The sequence below is a fragment of the Cyprinus carpio genome, chromosome B7 (genome assembly GCF_018340385.1).
Source record: "Cyprinus carpio isolate SPL01 chromosome B7, ASM1834038v1, whole genome shotgun sequence".
Classification (NCBI taxonomy): Eukaryota; Metazoa; Chordata; class Actinopteri; order Cypriniformes; family Cyprinidae; genus Cyprinus; species Cyprinus carpio.
Genome location: NC_056603.1, coordinates 27,152,292 through 27,170,106, shown reverse-complemented (window position 1 = coordinate 27,170,106; position 17,815 = coordinate 27,152,292). Strand labels below are relative to the sequence as shown.

The following is a 17,815-nucleotide window of genomic DNA, read 5'->3' as shown; positions in this document are numbered from 1 at the left end:
TTAATATAAATACCTCAAGTCGGCAGTGGAAGCAGACAGAACGGAAATCCTAATATCGCGCTCACGAGTGGCAAGAGCTCTGGTGCCATAGAGCGCTATATAAGTTGTCCAAATGCATTTGTATCTTCACTGTTGGTCTGTGGAGGTGATGCCACAGATGGCAAAATGAGAGAGGAGAAAGTGAGAGAGAAAGGTAGAGTCGGTGCTTTGATAGGCACGTCTCATTTCTGTGCCGACAGCTTTGTCAATAGCCCTAGGACGCCTACCTCTCCCCCTCCCCTCCCTGTGATTGACAGCCAGCAGGTGGCGGCTGAATGGAGTTGTCAGGAATGCTGCTGATCAGCCGCACGTTGCTGTTAACGATGGAGGAGCGGCCCGGCGCGGCTGCCCAAGGTGATCTCTTCTTTTACGAGCGACAGACGCCCGCTGTGTATCCCCACCTCACCACGGGGTTCCAGTCTAACACTGCCATTCATATCTAAGAAAGAGAGAGTCTATCTCTCCTTCATAGGACAGAAGGACTCTCGCTGTCTCGTAACAATGTTACATGATGAGAAATGAAGGAGACATTATCAGTTTATTCAGCTTAGACACAAGAAGGAAAATGTTAAAGGCGAAGTGTGTGATTTCAGCACCGCTAGTGGCAGCAAACGGAACTGCAATCATAATAATTAGAATCGAACAGGTTTCCCAAATACTCTACCGGATAAACCGATTAATGGTATTTTTTTTCTACTATTATTATTATTGTGGTTGATTCTGAGATATGTGAATGACCTTTAACTTTATGAAGTCCTATAAAGAGCCAAACACTAAGATAAAAATAACTGAGACTTAATTTTTAAGAAGAAGAAGAAAAAAAAAAAAAAAACTTTTTCATAACTATACATACTTTAATCAATACAATGCTTTACCTTCAGCAAAATATAATACCGCTATGTGCGCTAAAGCTGCAAAATACAAATGTACTGTATATTTGAATCTAAACGATGAAGTGCCACACTTTTGAATTTTGACCTTTGTCATGGACCTGAAAAGAACAAAATAACCTTGACGATATACGATAGATTTGCAAACATTAACAAATTACTTGAGCGAAAACAATCAAGCATCTGTAACTTTCAGCATTAAACACAATCTTTGTTTTTATCTCTCATTTGAACAGCTTTTTTTTTTTTTTTTATAATGACAATGACTGGAGCTGGAGATGTCTGCCTCTGTTAAATGTGTTAACTTGTGTCTAAATGAGTGCATAATTACATATTAATTAGCGGTACTTAAGCACGTGTTTAAGTTACATCTGTTTTAATTACCTTGGCTAATCAAATGATAGCAGCTTTTTCTTGCACTGTATGCAAATGGGAGTCTCTTCCTGTCTACTGAGAGTTTTCTCCTGATTAGCAAGACACCTAGAATCCCACTGCAAATTAATTTACTTAAAGAAGCAGATTCTTTTATAACTCTGCACCTTACTTTCTACTACCATATACAGCGATGATAAGATCCATGTAACTGTTCAATGCTGGAGTGTCTCTTGGGCCAACAAAGGACTTTGCAGTAATTATGCAAGTTTCTCCCCAATCTCATGCCCATCAACAGACTTCCTGCTTCTCCATGAAATGGTCATTATCACAGACAGAAATAGGTATATAAATTCAGTGTTAATGAAAATGTCAATTAGCAGGCTATGCTGTCAGGTGATGCTACTTTGGCCTTACGCACAGTTCCCAAAATCCACAGCTCTGAAAAATCACACCAACCACTCCATACACACACACACACACACACACACACACACACACACACACAGTCACACTTCCCTTGTATTCAGGCAGCTGCTTAGAGGTGACACAATGTCCATCTCTTGTCTGCCTACAGACTCTTTATTTATATTAGAATGAGAGATAATATTATATGTCAAGCACTTGCACACATTCACAAAATTATAGTATCCTAAATAAAATTTAAAGAAAGAAAGAAACACACAAATAATTGATTGAAAATGATTTGATTTACATTATCTAGCAATCAACCCTAACATATGTTTCTCATTAATTGTGCTTTTTAAAAAAAAACATAGTTGTCATTATTCACTTTCTTACACTTCGTTATTCACGTGTTTAGGTCATTAATCAAAATGAGACAGACAGGCAAGGAGGGGGCAGAACATGATATCTAACATATCTTACCCAGAGCTCCGATCAGTCTAACACTCCTCAACGGACTGACATCAGACCCAAATCACCAAAAATAGAAAAAAGAAAATGATTACCATTACCGTTCCCACTTACTGGCTTCTCGACACCCGATAGAGAAAAAGAAATGCTCGAAGCCTCCAAACACGCACACGTACACACGCGCTGAAACCCTCAAACAAACATCTGTGGAGGCGAGTGAAATGGCAGACATAAAATGGACAGATTTGCACCAAAACGTCAATAAAAGGAGGATGTATTAAAAGCACATTTGAAATTCTTAGCAGCGTCGGGCCTCATTTGGAGAAGTCTGGGTCCTGCACTTTTAAAAGCACAGAATATAAATCAATTTTGGTGGCTGCTCATACTGAGACCTCAATAAAAATGAATAGATGAATGTAGCTCACCCTGGACACATTTTTCAAGTCTCTGAGCCATTCTGTGGCCCTAATTATGATTTTGATTGTTCCTGACCACTTAGCGCACAAGGACTGGAGGAATGAGCTGGAGTTTGTTTAAAAAAATCAAAACTACCTTTTTATGTCCACAAAATCGCAGTCACTTCAGAATGGGTGCGTCAAACAAAAATGGCTTTATTTGTGTGACAAATGAGTATTTAACATGCAATAAACACTAAACGAAAAACAAAACTGGGACAAGAGAGGCCATGATTGATCTTTACACCTATTCTTGCTCTCTCTCTCTTCTCTTCTCTTCCTCTTTCTGGTCAATAACCCATCAGACAGATGACAGCTGGAATTGTCTGTTGACTCTTTAAGTGATTGGAGCCCTTCAGCACCGTCCGCACAACCCTTAACAGAGCCTTAATGATGAACACCTGCGCAATTTCACACAAGCTGGTCGATGTGGAAAAAGGAACAGAGTAAACACATCTATACAGTCACAACTCGACTGCCCCTTTAAAAACACTCGTAACACTCCACTAACGCCGATGCATTTCATTTGCCACTCGCCTGTGTTACAGACTCTCCCGAAATCACGCAGTGTTCAACGGATCTGTTTATTAAGCTTTGTTTTTTAAAGCTAGCGTGGAATGCTAGCATATTAATGGGGTATAATTATAAATCTCAGACTGCTGTTCCCCTGTGCAGTATACAGACTGCATGCAAGTGAAGCCACAAACTGCAGCATTCTACCCCATTACATCTGCAATGATTAGAAATGGAGGAGAACATCTGGCGTCTGTGCTGTGATAGAAAAGAGCATTCTGTCCTTTAATGGATATCTGCAGGCCAAACAGATCCTATATTTTATCTTGCAGAGTTAACTCTTCACACACCAGCTGCTCGGCTAAGTACAAAATGCTGGAGAAAGGGAACGAGTGGCGTTCTCTTTAACTATGTTGTCGTTTTATAGGGTCCAGAGCACATGCTCCACGGGGGCGACATTTTGGGGTTCTGAAATGCAAGAAATTCAGATAATTATTTCACATTATACATGGAGCGTTATAATAAACGTCTGGATTTGGTTTGGCTTAAACTTACTATGCCTGCGCATATTAATAAAATATTCTGAAAAACCCATTACGCATGCAAAATACAATTCAACTTTTTCACCATAGAACCATATGGAGAATGTCTGTTTTTAAACTCTCAGAAAATAAGTACAAGGCTATCATTTGGGCCGTAACCTTTCAAAAGGTTGTCTAATATGTACGCTTTAGGTACTAAATCGTATTTTTAAAGCACTAATGTACCATTCATGAGTAAATATGGTACAAATATGTGACTTTTAGCTCTCATACCTTTTTTTTCCTGTGAGTGTTGTATCAATCGTAGCGTCTCCTTATGCCCATTAGTTCAGTCGGGGGAGAGTGAGCATGTTTTCTGGTCTCTCTCGCCGGTGTAATCTGAGCATGCTCAGACAGTGCTCAATCAAAACAAATGCTGCGAGACTATGTGAGAATATTTTCACTGCCGAAAAAGCAAAGATCTTCACAGAGCTAAAAAAGATGTGCAAATATAAACAGGACACATATGTGCACTGAATTTAGACTCAAAACCAGCTGTACAAAGGCACACAGAAACACGAATCATAGCAATTATGGGAATTGTAATGCAAGATGGTAATTAGACACAAAGCCACACCTGATTCATGTGATGGCTATCACACTAACACCTCGTGTGTAGGGCTCTGACATTATCTTTTGCAACCACACCCAATGCATGAATATTACACTATGTCTGCCATATGAATGAATCGTTTATTTTTTAATTTTTTTATTTTTTTGGTCCTACTGGTGCTAATTATGGCGAGCTGATGAAAGTCTACCTATAAGACGAAGGCGCCTTAATGAACATGAGCGGTAATTAAACAGGCTAGTAACACGACCCTCTCCTGCTGAGGGAGTTTCAATAATGACAGGGGAGCGTGGATATGGAAAATGGCCGTCTTTGCCTGTAATTCGTAAAAACGAATATAATTGGGCGACCGCAGGCTCAAATGACGGCCTTTGCCAACTCCTGACAAAACAGGCATAATTAAGAGCTTGCAGCCTCAGGAGGGGCCTGCAGGGGCTGATCTCTGAACAGCAGTGGAGGATTAGAGCAATGAGAGACCTGCTCCTACACTAACACTAACATCACAGATCACCTGTTTAAACTCTCAGAGCTGCGTTGAATACAGATACATGAGGTTAAGTTAAGATGAGAATGTTGAATATTGTATATATTGTACTATAATATTTAAATAATAAAAAAAATGAAAAGAAAAATGTTCTGTTTACACATAATGTTACACTAAATATATATGCACTTAGATAAAGTGGACTACAATATAATCAATGTGTTAAAATGAGAGACAGAAACAATGAAAAAAGAAACACATAATGCTTCAATAATCAATACATTTTAAAGAGAAAAGAAAAACTCTCCATAAATGACACTGTGTACCTTGTGACTGACATCAACGACCCAGTAATCCAACTGTGATCTAAAAACATTTTGACTTTACTTTCTGTGAAATTTCAGTACATGTGAAAGAGCCAGAATCATAATATTCACCTTTTTTCCTCCTTGTTTTTTAGAATGACCTATAAAATAATAACATATGACTGGAAGGTTTTATTAGTTGTGATGCAAACCTCCCAACTTTGTGCGAGGAGAGGGAAAATATGAAGGGTTATAGAGCGAACAATCTCTCGATAATTAACAGGAGGATAAACAAAACATAAATTTGGATATTGCGTTTATTTGGACTACCCCTCAAATATGCGTGAACCACGCAATTTTAATTAAAAGATAAATCTATGTGACACTCTGCCTCAGAGTTAATTATTCAGTGTTGTATAATAAAAATAAAGCCTATTAAACATGCCACACACTGTATTTCTCCATTAACAGTAAAACGAGCATGCATTGGGGAGATTTTTGATTCAAGGGCTGTGTGTTGTTTTCTCTTGTTTTCAGTCATTTCTAGCTCTAGGTTATCTTATGTTTTCTAGGATAAATAGGACAGATATATACAGTACATACATACACATACAGTGTTAGAGTTTATATACTGTATATTTACTAAACACTAAAAAGCTCCTACTGTTAAAAGATGTGTATACATTCAACATATGCACATATTTTAAGCCAGATTACTTAAATTGAATCAGTTAAATATGCTTGCATATGTTGAAAGCTTTCAATAATATATGTTTGTTTACTTAAATTGAATAAGTTAAATAAAGTTGAAAAAGTTTTGAATTGAATTAATCAGACACAAATGAATAAGACAAAGTCATTGTTTTAAGAGGTAGAGGTTTTATTGCGTAAAACACTGGATAAAACTGTACTGCTTCAAAGACATTAGAACTTCTAAACAGCAGAAAGAAAACAGCCATTGCTGAAATAAAAACAACTTCTTGATAGTTCATCAGAGTACTCATTTTCTCTTCTTTTGTCGGACAGATGTATGACAATAAATAATGACTAGGGAAAGTCCTTAAATACAATAACAAGTCATCTACTTGTTAAAAGCATATAAGTAAGTAGCAATATAATCCTCTAGCCTCCTTTGCACCTCCTCTGATATAGAAATATTCTTCATTTAGGAATGTTGGACAGTATAATGTTCATGATCACATACTATAGAGTATTATAAAGAGAAAGAAAACTGACATGATTTTTTTTTTCTTTTCCCATGAAACACAATGTTGTAGAGCTCTAAAATATGCAAGTGAATTGACATGGTTACAGGTTATTTTGAAGGAATAGAGTCGAGATATATATATATATATATATATATATATATATATATATATATATATATATATATATATATATATATATATATATAATTTTATTTATTTTTTTTTCTGGTGGGGTCGTAATGTGAAAACATTAGCACCTCAATTTAAGGGACTGACAATCACTATACAAAAAAAAAAAAAAAAAGAAAAAGAAAAAAAAAAGAGAAAATCTTCCAGTGTCACTAAAAGAATTATTGCCTGTTTCTGAGCTCCAAACATGATCCAATAGGACAGATTACTGAAAAAAAAAGCAAATAAAAAGTGCTATAAATTGTTTTTTTTTTTTTTTTTTTTTTTTTTACACTAATATACTTGGAGTGTGCACACTTACATACATACAAGAAAAGCAAGCGGCTGACAGTCACCAGAAAACACAGTAGTGCGTTGAAACCTCTAAAGCTCAATGCAGTCACAAAGTATATCTTTAATGTCAAACGTTAACAACCCACCCCCCCCCATACAGTAGAGCTTATACAAATAGTTGTATTAAATTCATAAACTTGATTTAAGGCAGTGAGAACTATGCTAATAAAAAAAAGAAGAAGAAAACAACAACGACAAAGAACAGACCAAAAATTAAAGAGTTGAGTGTCTTCTTGATGGTGAATTAATGAACCTTTGCCTGGAACCTTACAGTTTGTTTGAACTTGTAAAATCTCTGTGCACCACTTCTAGAACACTTCTATCATTTTTTTTCAGCCTCTTTCTTTCTTTCCTTTTTTTTTTTTTTTTTTGGTTGTGATAAGGGTTTATGTTTTTATTTACTGCTTAGTGAGGAGTGTGGCGGATATTTGTGCGTCCTCTAAACTCCTCTCGGCGTGAATAGAGCAGACGTAAGGCCCTGGGGTTTAAGTGCTGAGCTTCCCTGTGCTGAGCGGGAAGATATTGACTTTCTTAAAGTCTGGATCATTTCTGTTTATCACAAAACACTAATATCCACCCTTCCACCCCCCCCACCATCCATGCATCTCTTACCCCCTACCATACTTATTTACCTTCTAACCCCTGCTAGCCTTCAATAAAAGGAAGTACAATGAAAGTTGATACACTTTATTTTGTTCTTTAAGAGGCTTGATTTCATAGGATCCAAACTGCCTGTGTTAATCTCTTTTACTAGAGGAACATTCAGGACAACAAACACACAAAAAATGGGGCCATGATGATGCATATTCGAACATAAAAAAAAAAAAAGTGAAATGTGTACAAAATTCATTCGATTTTTTTTAGGGGAAAAAACATACAAAACACAAACAAAAACATAAATGCCATCCTGAAGTTTAGATTACAGACAGGTAGCGGAGAAGTGATTATCTATATACTTCATATCTACAGTGCCTTCATAGTGCTACTTTTTCAAGAGCTCCATAAAGAAGGTAGTCCCACTGTGGGTCAATAAACCCCACCAAAGAGCTATACGGTTCCTTCATATTATTTCCAAGTTACATTTAACAAATAACATATTCAGACTCTTGGTTACATACAGTCAGTATTTGCCAAAAGTCCACTAGTTAGAAGAGAAGCAGCACCTACTTCAAGAACAACAAAAATACTTTTTTGTTAAGAAGCGCTGAATGGAAATCACATTTAATGTGTCTCTGCCATTCTGTTGAGTCACTTTAAGTGATATACAAATTACATCCTAAAATGTGAACACAGCAATGAACAAGAAGAAAAAATACTATCCACTGATTATTATACAATGTTATTGGCTTTTTTTTTTTTGATGGAAGAAAGACAAGAATGGAGGGAGGAGGGGATTGAAAGCGGCTGATAGGAAGTGCTACTAGTCGTCAGACAGGTCTGAGGCTGACCCTTCTGCGGCCCGGCTGTACAGGCGACTAAGGTTTCTCTTGACGTGTTCTGAAAGAGTGAGGAGAGGCGAAATGGGGAAGGAGTGGGGGGAGTGAATGGAAGTAGCGTGGGAGGGGGTTGAATTGATTTCCTCTGTGATGACAGCTCCAGTCAGGCTGGCACCAAACGCCCCCCCACACCACCATTTCACCATCCCTCCGTCCGCTCACTCCATCCCTGTGCGTCAGTGGCGCTGGGCAAATGGCCACTGGTGGTGTCATGTTCTTGAAGGGTGCGCTCAACAGCTCCCTTCCATCTTTCTTTCCCTTCCAACTGTCGCGAAATCGTTGGCGCGGATCGTTTTTCTGATAAAAGCATTATTTTTGGGACAAAAGTCACTCTGAGGAATTTAATGACATTCTTTTTTCTTTTTTTTTTGAACGTTGTCATTTTTTTCCTCTTCAGTAATGTCTCTTCAACGCTCAATTCAGGCAACTCCAATAAGAGCCGTGTATTTAGTTTCAGACTCATCACAAAAAGGGTTCAGGTTTCTCTACTTCATCATCTCTATCCTGCGCTTCACAGAATATTACTGAGACTGAAATGTTTCAGTTTGGGAGTTAATGATCCCCAACTTAAGGAATACCAGTTTTTTTGGGGAGAATTTAGAATTTCTTCATGATTATTTTACAATGATTCAATGGGAATGCTTGTATGAGGTGGTTTCATTATAATTTCAAACCCATGAAGGTCCTTAGAAATCCCTGGATCGAGTTGTATGCCGCTTCACTCAAGAGTGCGAGGAGTTTCACCACAAATACCTTCTCCTGGGTTCACCTGGCCAGAGGAGGAAAGATTCCCATCCTCGGAGTTCCCGGAGACATCAGAGTCTATGCGGGAGCGTTTGAAGCGTCGGTCGGGGTACTGGCTGTTGTCAAAGGGCATGCGGTGAACACACAACACATGGGTCTTCAGGTTACCTTTCTGAGAGGCGCTGTAGGGGCAGTAGCGGCACTGGAATGGCCTCTGACCTCCTTGACCTGGGAAAGAAATCGACAACATTATCATCCTGTACAATGTCAATAAAGCCTGTTACACATGCCACACACTTTACATTAAAAGAATTCAACATTCTGTGCCTGATTTTAATCAGAGGGCCCAGATAACACTTGTGTGTAGTATTTAGTTACAATCAGCACAAGATGGACTTTTAATCAAATGATTCATCAGTATGTATCAAAAGCATTTCCTCGATCCATCCGTGGACAATCTCTGCTGTTCAGATGAAGACATTTTCTTTGTGCGGTATCCTACAGAAGTTTGAAAGTGCTCTTTTCAGCTTAGAGCAAGTACAACTGTTTAAGAGATTGGATCTGATCATCGGTGCATTGTACACAATGGGCCTTAATAGCCCACACAAGTCTGTTTGAGGAATGCAGATTACGTGCCTATCATATCTGGCTCTCTTATCGGGCCCATCCACTTAGAGCAAAGCCAGGCACTTTCAGCTACGCGCTACTTTAGAACATTAATAACAGTACATTTGCTCTCCATTTTTCTCAATTCAATTTGAAAAAGCAACACTAAAATCAAATTAACATGGCGGTTTAAAATAGCAGCCGCGTTGGTGCGGAGAATGTAAAGCGGCTGCATTAAAGGTGTAGCCATGATGCAACGTGAAAAATGTACGCATCCTCAAAGTAAGTGTGCGTACTGTCGTCTGCTTGCATATGCGTGTGTGCCACAAAAAAAGAAGGATTTATAAGCACTTTGTGTTTGGCTTTGGAGTCTCAGCGGCTTTCGAATACCACAATGTCTGCTGAGGCCTCGCTACAAAGGGGATTGCTACAAGTTTTAGAGCTTTCGATGTTCCAGTTGTCTGATAAGCAAGCCGGCGACGCACAATCCCGGCCGTTTCATTCATACGCACTTTAATTTCACACTCCCTTACATTGCACTAAGTCTAAGAGGCAGCATATTCTCATGCCACTTTATACTCAGAGTGAGCTAGCATCACCAACTGTAAGTCAGATTTCTTTCTCTTTTCTTCTCCTCTCTTTTCTTTTCCCCTATCTCGTCTCTTTTCCTAAAGTTGAAAATGTTTATGCAAACGCAAAAGTGGCTAGAGAATGGAGTGGTTTTCAATCAATTTTCAGGATAAACAGAAAGAGAAAATAAGGAGGAATATGGAGAGAAGAACATCGTGCTCACTGTGGCCGTGACAGGACCACAGGCAAATGATTAACAGGGCTCAGAAAGAAACACAAAAGAAGAAAGCTTATTGACATGTAACCTCCGTCACAGCACTCCGTATTCATCTAGAAAGCTTCCTCCAGCTTCCCTTTTCAAAGTGAGATAATACTGCCCCTTCAGGGTGCCTATTTGGTGGTCAAAATAATTGGCAACAATGAATCATATTTCGAGGGGTGTTCCGTGGCAGGGCACATTTTTTATATCAAAAAGGCTGTACACATCGAGCCCCTCTCAAAACGTTTCCCATAATAGTTGCCCCGATTACTTAGAAACTAATTGGGGCAATTTTGGCTTGTTGCTGCTAGTTCCTAAATGACAAGAGAAGAAGGAGCAGAGCTGGAGATTTTATGTACAAAGATTACAGTGTGTCATAGTGTTGGTGCCATGCTAGAACACTACAGCATGTTTATTTTTGAGTGCTCATAGCAAAGCATGCAGACATTTTCCTCAAATTCATCTCTCTTTATCATTATTGCGCCATCAGGTCTATAAAAAATAAAGACATTAATATTTCTATATTATAGGGTTAACATTAAAAATCAATCTGTAAAAAAGAGAGAGAAAGAGTTAGCAATGGGTTAAGTCTTAATTAAAATACTAGTTATAATCTTAAATGTTAAATAGATGTTAATGAGAAATATGTGAGAACAAGCCAGTATATATGTGTATTCATACTTCCAGGGCATCCAGAGACAATAAAGGTAGAAATAATTTATTTATACAGTATATAGATATTATAAGCCACTATATATATATCGACAGTGATGGCATCTTTCTTGTTTGGTTTCTTTCTCTCATTCTTCTTTTCAAAGCTCTCCAGTGATTCACATCTACTGCAATTGAGGTGCCCAGTGACATGAAATAGTATGAAGAATTTTATTTCTCCCTTCTCTTTCTCTTTCTCTCCAGTATGTCAATCCTTTCCACATTTTTTTTTTCACTCTGTTTCCCGAAACTGTGAGTCCTGAGTGAGTAAAAATTCCTATGTACTTGTAACCAATGGTCAATAAATCTTTTGAATGTTTTGTGGCCAAAAACCACACAAGAACACATTTTTAATTTTATTTGTTCTATGTTTTGTAAGATTTGTTATGGAAATGACAAGTGATTTTTATCTTTTCCCTTCTTTTTTCTTACCCCTTTCCATCATTTTCTAACATTGTCTCAAAATAGAGAGAGAAAAAGAGAGAGAAAGAGTTCTATTATTTTCAGCAGTGTGCCATTATCACGCCTGCCTAATTAACCCCTGAAGGCCTCATATGTGGAGATCAGAGGGCGAAGGAGAAGAGGAGGAGGGAGAACCGATGACAACACACACTTCCTGCAAATTCCCCAATATCACTCCATCATTGTCCTTCCCGCCGTCCATCATTTCAAAATGAAAACAGATCAAAAATAAACAAATGATTGCATTTATTCAATCAGTTCACTTGTTTTCTCTGTTCTAGATACACTTTCTTAACATCTATTGCATCTACTCTGTACATTTTTCATCTTCATCCTCTCTGAAGACACGTCTAATGCTCCCTCTTGTGGCGCCTCCTGTTCTTGCTCTCTCATACTCTTCTTTTCATTCTCCTTTTCTTATCTCGTCATTCACACACACATACATTGTAAAAAACAACAAGATGCGTTTGAACAGTACGCTTGTGGTATGTAAGCAAGCAGACACAAGCTCCTCCGCACACACGCTCACGCAGACATGGAGGTGCTTTGGCATGTAATCAAAATCAGTCTTATATAAATTCCATCTGATGCCAGAGCTACCATCTGTGAAAGAGTGCTGCCTCTCACCTCTGTCTGTCTGTGAGAAGTCACCCTCTCCAACGCTCAGCAACAAAGAGTGTGTATGTGTGTGTGACAGAGAAAGAGCGGGAGAAGGGTGTTGAGGAGGAAAAATGATTAATTTGCAGAATGCTTGTGATTTGCTCATATATTATTATAACAGCTCATCAGCACATGACGAATCCCTTGCCCCACGCAGCAGAAAGAACCTGCAGGGCTTCAGCACTTTTACTGTGTGTGTGTGTTTACACACTCGAGCATGTGTCCCTGTGTATGTGTGGCATGTCTTTGAAAAAATAATAGCTCATGAGCAGGTCATAAATGTCTGTTTCTGCGTGTGTGTATGGCTTTGTGTGAGAGGGATACTGCATGTATAGCATGTTGGGACATTTGTGTGCATGTGTGTATGTGTGTGTGTGTGTGTGTGTGTGTGTGTGTGTGTGTGTGTGTGTGTGTGTGTGTGTGTGTGTGTGTGTGTGTGTGTATGGGCTGGCACCTGACAGACTGCAGAGCCTCTAATGACTTTCAGATGCTCACTGTGAGTAACTCAAACCTGAAAACAAGCGAGATAGGAATACTGAAGGAGAGAGAGAGACTTCCGCTCTACGGGTGATTAAGAGTTTAAACACTCATATCCTTTCAACTCACACTGCAGATATGAACAAGGTCACCAGTTAAACACTTCCGCTCCATGTCAGTATCACACAAGCAAGAGTGCATCATGGTATTTACAACAAGAATACGTGTCATATTGCTTTCATACAACAGATCAACAAACAGAAGTTAATATTGAGTTACATTTTAAGACAAAAGATACTTTTAATTTTGGGTCGGGAATGAAAATAGTTCCAAATGACACCATAGTAGTGGTGCTTCTGAGCAAAACGGGGGTCATCAGATGCCCATTTTCCACAAGTTGATATGATTCTTTAGGGTCTTAATGAAAAGTCTGTAACATAGTTTGGTTAAAATATCTCAATGATAGTGTAAAACAACACCCCTGTCAAAAATTTTGTTTTTGTAGCATTTTCCTTTAAATGTTAATGAGCTATGCTGACACCGCCCCTCTCTTCCGAGCCGCTCTCTGAGGGACTGTTTACTTTAGCTGCATTCATCGTGAAACTTGAAAAGCGATTTGCAAAGATTCATTAAAATAACCTTATACGCACTTCTTCTGTAGGTTAAGCTGGATCACAAATGATTCTCGTAAACATAGACACATTAAGGTAGATCGGGGGCGCATTCCATTCAGAAACAAATGTAATCCAATGTGTCTTCAGCGGCTCAGATGTCAGGAGTAAATGATGACTGCTATGTTCATTATTACATCCAACAACAAAACAGCTCAGTCGCTTAGAAGGCATTCTTGTCTACATCTGCTCCAGCGGTGAAACAATGGAGGACTGATGACAGCTCACTCAGGGCGGGTCTAAGGTAAGACGCCAGTCCAGTCTGTGCTGGAATGCTACTGTCAATCAAACTATCATGGGAGGGGCCTGTCTGTGTGACGTCACAAAGACAGGCATCTGAGATCAGCTCGACTTGAGAAAGGGGAAATGATTTAATGAGATTAAAAAAAAAAAAAAACACTAGGTGTTTTATCATTATAGGGTGGTTGTGTACACACACTGCCAACACACATTTCAGTTCAAACAACTTAGAAAAGTGCATGTAGCATCTGGTGGCCCCTTTAAATGAATTATTCAGTGACTCATAAAGAATTAATTCAGGGATTTTAAATAAATCTGTTAAATGAATCATTTAATGACTCTCTCATAAAGACATTGGCTACGTCCAAAATTGCATAATATTGTGATTTGAGAGATACTACTTTTTCTTAACCTACTATATTGTAGGGAAGTAAGTGTATTTTGAGGCAACCAGTCTCTTGTTTTTTTTGTTTTTTTTTTCTCAAATGAATCAGGATTTTCAAATGAATTGGTTAAATGAATCATTTAATGACAGCCACATAAAGAGTGTCGCTTGTTTTGTTCTTGAGTGAATCAGTGTTTTGAACAAATGGAATCAATAAATTAATGACTCACTCTTAGTCACCTGTTGCCATCTACTGGCATAATGATGTAACATGCAGAAAAGGTCACTGGAAAAACCTCACAACATACAATATACACAGACTGACAGTGGGTCTAAAGACAGAAACAATCAGATTCCAACTTATACCAGACTGGTATAAGTTGTTAAATGCATGACTGTGGAGAGTCAGCTGACTCAAAGATCCTACAGTATGTCTGACTCATTTACTCTACCTGGGAAATACTGATTTCTGTACTTGAAATGTTTTTCAACAACACATAATGTGCTTCTGTAAGCAAAACCATGCCTGCCTATAAGATAAATAAAGATACTCTAAGCCACTATGATTTTGAAAGAATATCTATATTGAATCTATATCTGTAGGGATTACACAATGCTGTGCAAGTGTATGTTTTGGGGCCAGGTTTTTCTGCTCGGTGCAGCAAGGGTTGCATATCCATTTGCTTATATCTTATATCTGGAAACTTTCCTTCTGTGTGTGTGTCTGTGTTTGAGTGTCACCTATATGGAAGAGAAGGAAAAGATAAAGAAAAACAGAGGGAGTGTGTGTCTGGGGAGAACGCAAGCCACAGAAGGTGTGAGCAGTAAAAAGTGATGTACCATCTGTCGGCCAGTAATAACCTGCGTGTTGTAAAGGCTGGGAGATTACTCAGCAAAGAGAGCTTCCAAACACCCAAATCCCTCCGCAACGTTAGTGCGCCACGCACTATCTCTCCCCACCTGCTCCCAAAACCCTGCTGAGGAAGATTCCACCCTAAAACCGACATCACACCTTCAGATCCACTCGCTCTGATTCAGTAAACACAAAACAAGTAAAGATGCCACTTCAATAGACAGGCATCAAACTGAACATCTTTACACCTGCACTATACTCAGCTATATTATCTACAATAGTAAGTTTTATCATTATAAACTTTAAATGCATTCACATAAATATCAAGAGATTTCCACACAGAAAAAACTTGGACTGTTAATGAGCATCTAGTCAAAACATTTCTCAGACTGAAAGAGAGATTTTATACGATAAAATGCAGCTCTAATGGAAAACGGTTCCTAGTTTGGAGAACTGATGCTGTAGTCTGGCTCTCTGGGAAAAAAACAACACAGAAAAACTTGGATTTGTATGTATCAAAAGCAAACTCTAAAAGCTCCACCGGGGAAGCAGCTCCCATGTTAAACACTGAACTAGATTACAAACTGCTGCAGCAGACGTACCTCTTAATACTCTCTCTGTTTCCCGGCTATACATTTCCCAGTCTGCCTGCCACTATATCTCTTTTCAATCTTCCTTACTTGGCTTCATTTCTCTCTTTTCTGAACAAATGGAATTCTTTGATGTGTTCCAGAACATTTCGTTTTGTTTTTCCACATGGACATGTCTGAGTAACTGTGTGCAGAAAGTTTCATGGAAGGATTTTTTGGGATAATATACCACTTCCTTCACTGACAGTGCATGAGAGGTGCTGGCAAGGGCCTGCATGGAGCCCCACGATTGGTCAAGAGTTAGAAAGGCTCATGGGTAAAAGGCAGTATATACATCATGTGATGAGAGCGATGTGTCAGGCAGTCTCAGCAGGACTGTGTGTCTGTGTGTTGTGGGTATCTGTGTGGCCAGGGGAGGAAGAGTTCATGAGTACTCATCTGCAGTACTGCTCACTTCTCTCCTTCTCTCTCTCCCTATAGAGCATATTGCTGCACATTCTAGTGCTGAGCTGTCACGACAGACACATAATAAATGTCTACGGGTGTGTGCAAGTGTGCCGTGTGTGTATCTGTGCAAAGGAGAGAGAAAAGAGACCATCTCGTACCTGACTACTTTCACTCTAAAAAGTGGTCACATTGCATAAAAAGCAGAATTGCCCCTTAAAAAAAAGGGGACTGTGGCATGGCTGAGTGAAGGAATCAGCACTTTGATATGTACAGGAGAGCAGGGATAATAATAACACTCAATATATGGAGCATTGTTAATAACTTTTAAAGCTTTAAAATGGAAAATTCTTATTTCTCCCAAAATAAAAGGCAGCTTAAACAGTTTAGTATGATGTATAAATATCTTGTGTAATTTTAGGTTTTAATTTTATTTATATATATATATATATATATATATATATATATATATATATATATATATATATATATATTTTAACCCTTTAAAAGTTACATTTCCTTTAGTGTTGTTTGTGAGTCACTAATGATCATGTCTCCATGAAAAAAGTAATAATAATAATCAAATAAAATTAAATAAAAAAAAATAGCTGTCTCAAAGCAGTAGAAATGAAAGTCTAATGCTTGAAAAACACAGAGAACCTAAACTTGCATTTGCCATAACCGTATAGCCTATATTGCAATATATTCATTCTTAAAAAATTATTTAAAATATGAACTTCCATTTCAGAATATATTCTGATGTCTGACGTGTATTAATGTTCATCCTTTACAATCTTAAAATTTGGTCGTGTCTGAGCATGTGCTGTATGTCACATTAAATATAATTATTCACATTAGAGCTTTTTCATTTGTTTATATTAATCACATACTATACCACCATAACTATGATATATAAAATCAGCCTTTGTGTACATGTGATTTAATTGCATCTGACTCAGTTAAGTTAATGAATAAATTTAATTGACAAAGGTAATGATGTCTGCAATGTCAAAAATATCTGAGATAAAATTTCTAAGATATAGGCTAAACCTTTTACAGAAATAAATGAACAAAACCCCCAAAAGTGTTGAAATTATCTTTCCTCTGCCATAATTGTGTGATTACCATATCCTTGCTATCCTCATAGTACTGTATCATGGTATTATCATAATGATAGTCAACAAAAAAAGAGATAGAATATATATATGTGTGTGTGTGTGTGTGTGTGTGTGTGTGTGTGTGTGTGTGTGTGTGTGTGTGTGTGTGTGTACCACGTTAGAATAACCGAGACTTGTCACTTACATATTGTTGCTCTTTTGTTAGTTCGATTGCTTCTTTTGTCCTTATTTGTAAGTCACTTTGGATAAAAGCGTCTGCTAAATGACTAAATGTAAATGTATATATAGTGGTATTTATATAGTATTAATATATTAAGTATAAAATAGTAAAATAGTACAGTCACAAAAAAATTGACTAAATACAATATACAAACAAAAATGAAACTATTAATAGAAAACACAGAGTTTGCCCCTAAAGTTCACATTGTTGCTTGAGAAAACACACTGTTGCTTTCAAATGTAATGAAAGTTTATTAACATTTTACAATGAGATTCATTTTTCTATATATTTAATGAAAGTGAATGCATTAACATTTGAAGCAAAGCAGGCAGTTGTTTGTTTTTTGTTTTATTGTGTTTTGTGATTTTAAATGTTAAATGGTCATCCGCCTTCCAAGCTTTTATTTACAACTTCATGTCTAAGGATAGTTAGAATACCATGATCTATCAGACCACTGCTCCTCAAGGCCTCCACATTAAAAGACAATCCAAAC

The 17,815-nt window shown here is 37.8% G+C and overlaps 1 protein-coding gene across 9 annotated transcripts in view; it reads right to left on the bottom strand.

Annotated features, from left to right (window-relative positions):
- Positions 1-6,521: 6,521 nt before the first annotated feature.
- The window catches only part of znf536 (zinc finger protein 536), a 180,244-nt gene continuing 168,950 nt past the window's right edge, over positions 6,522-17,815 (bottom strand). For all 9 annotated transcript variants that reach the window (XM_042728138.1, XM_042728142.1, XM_042728139.1 and 6 more), the window contains one exon: positions 6,522-9,284. In XM_042728138.1, the coding sequence (XP_042584072.1) occupies positions 9,031-9,284 (254 nt within the window). In that variant the 3' untranslated portion in view covers positions 6,522-9,030. The remainder of the gene's footprint in view (positions 9,285-17,815) is intronic.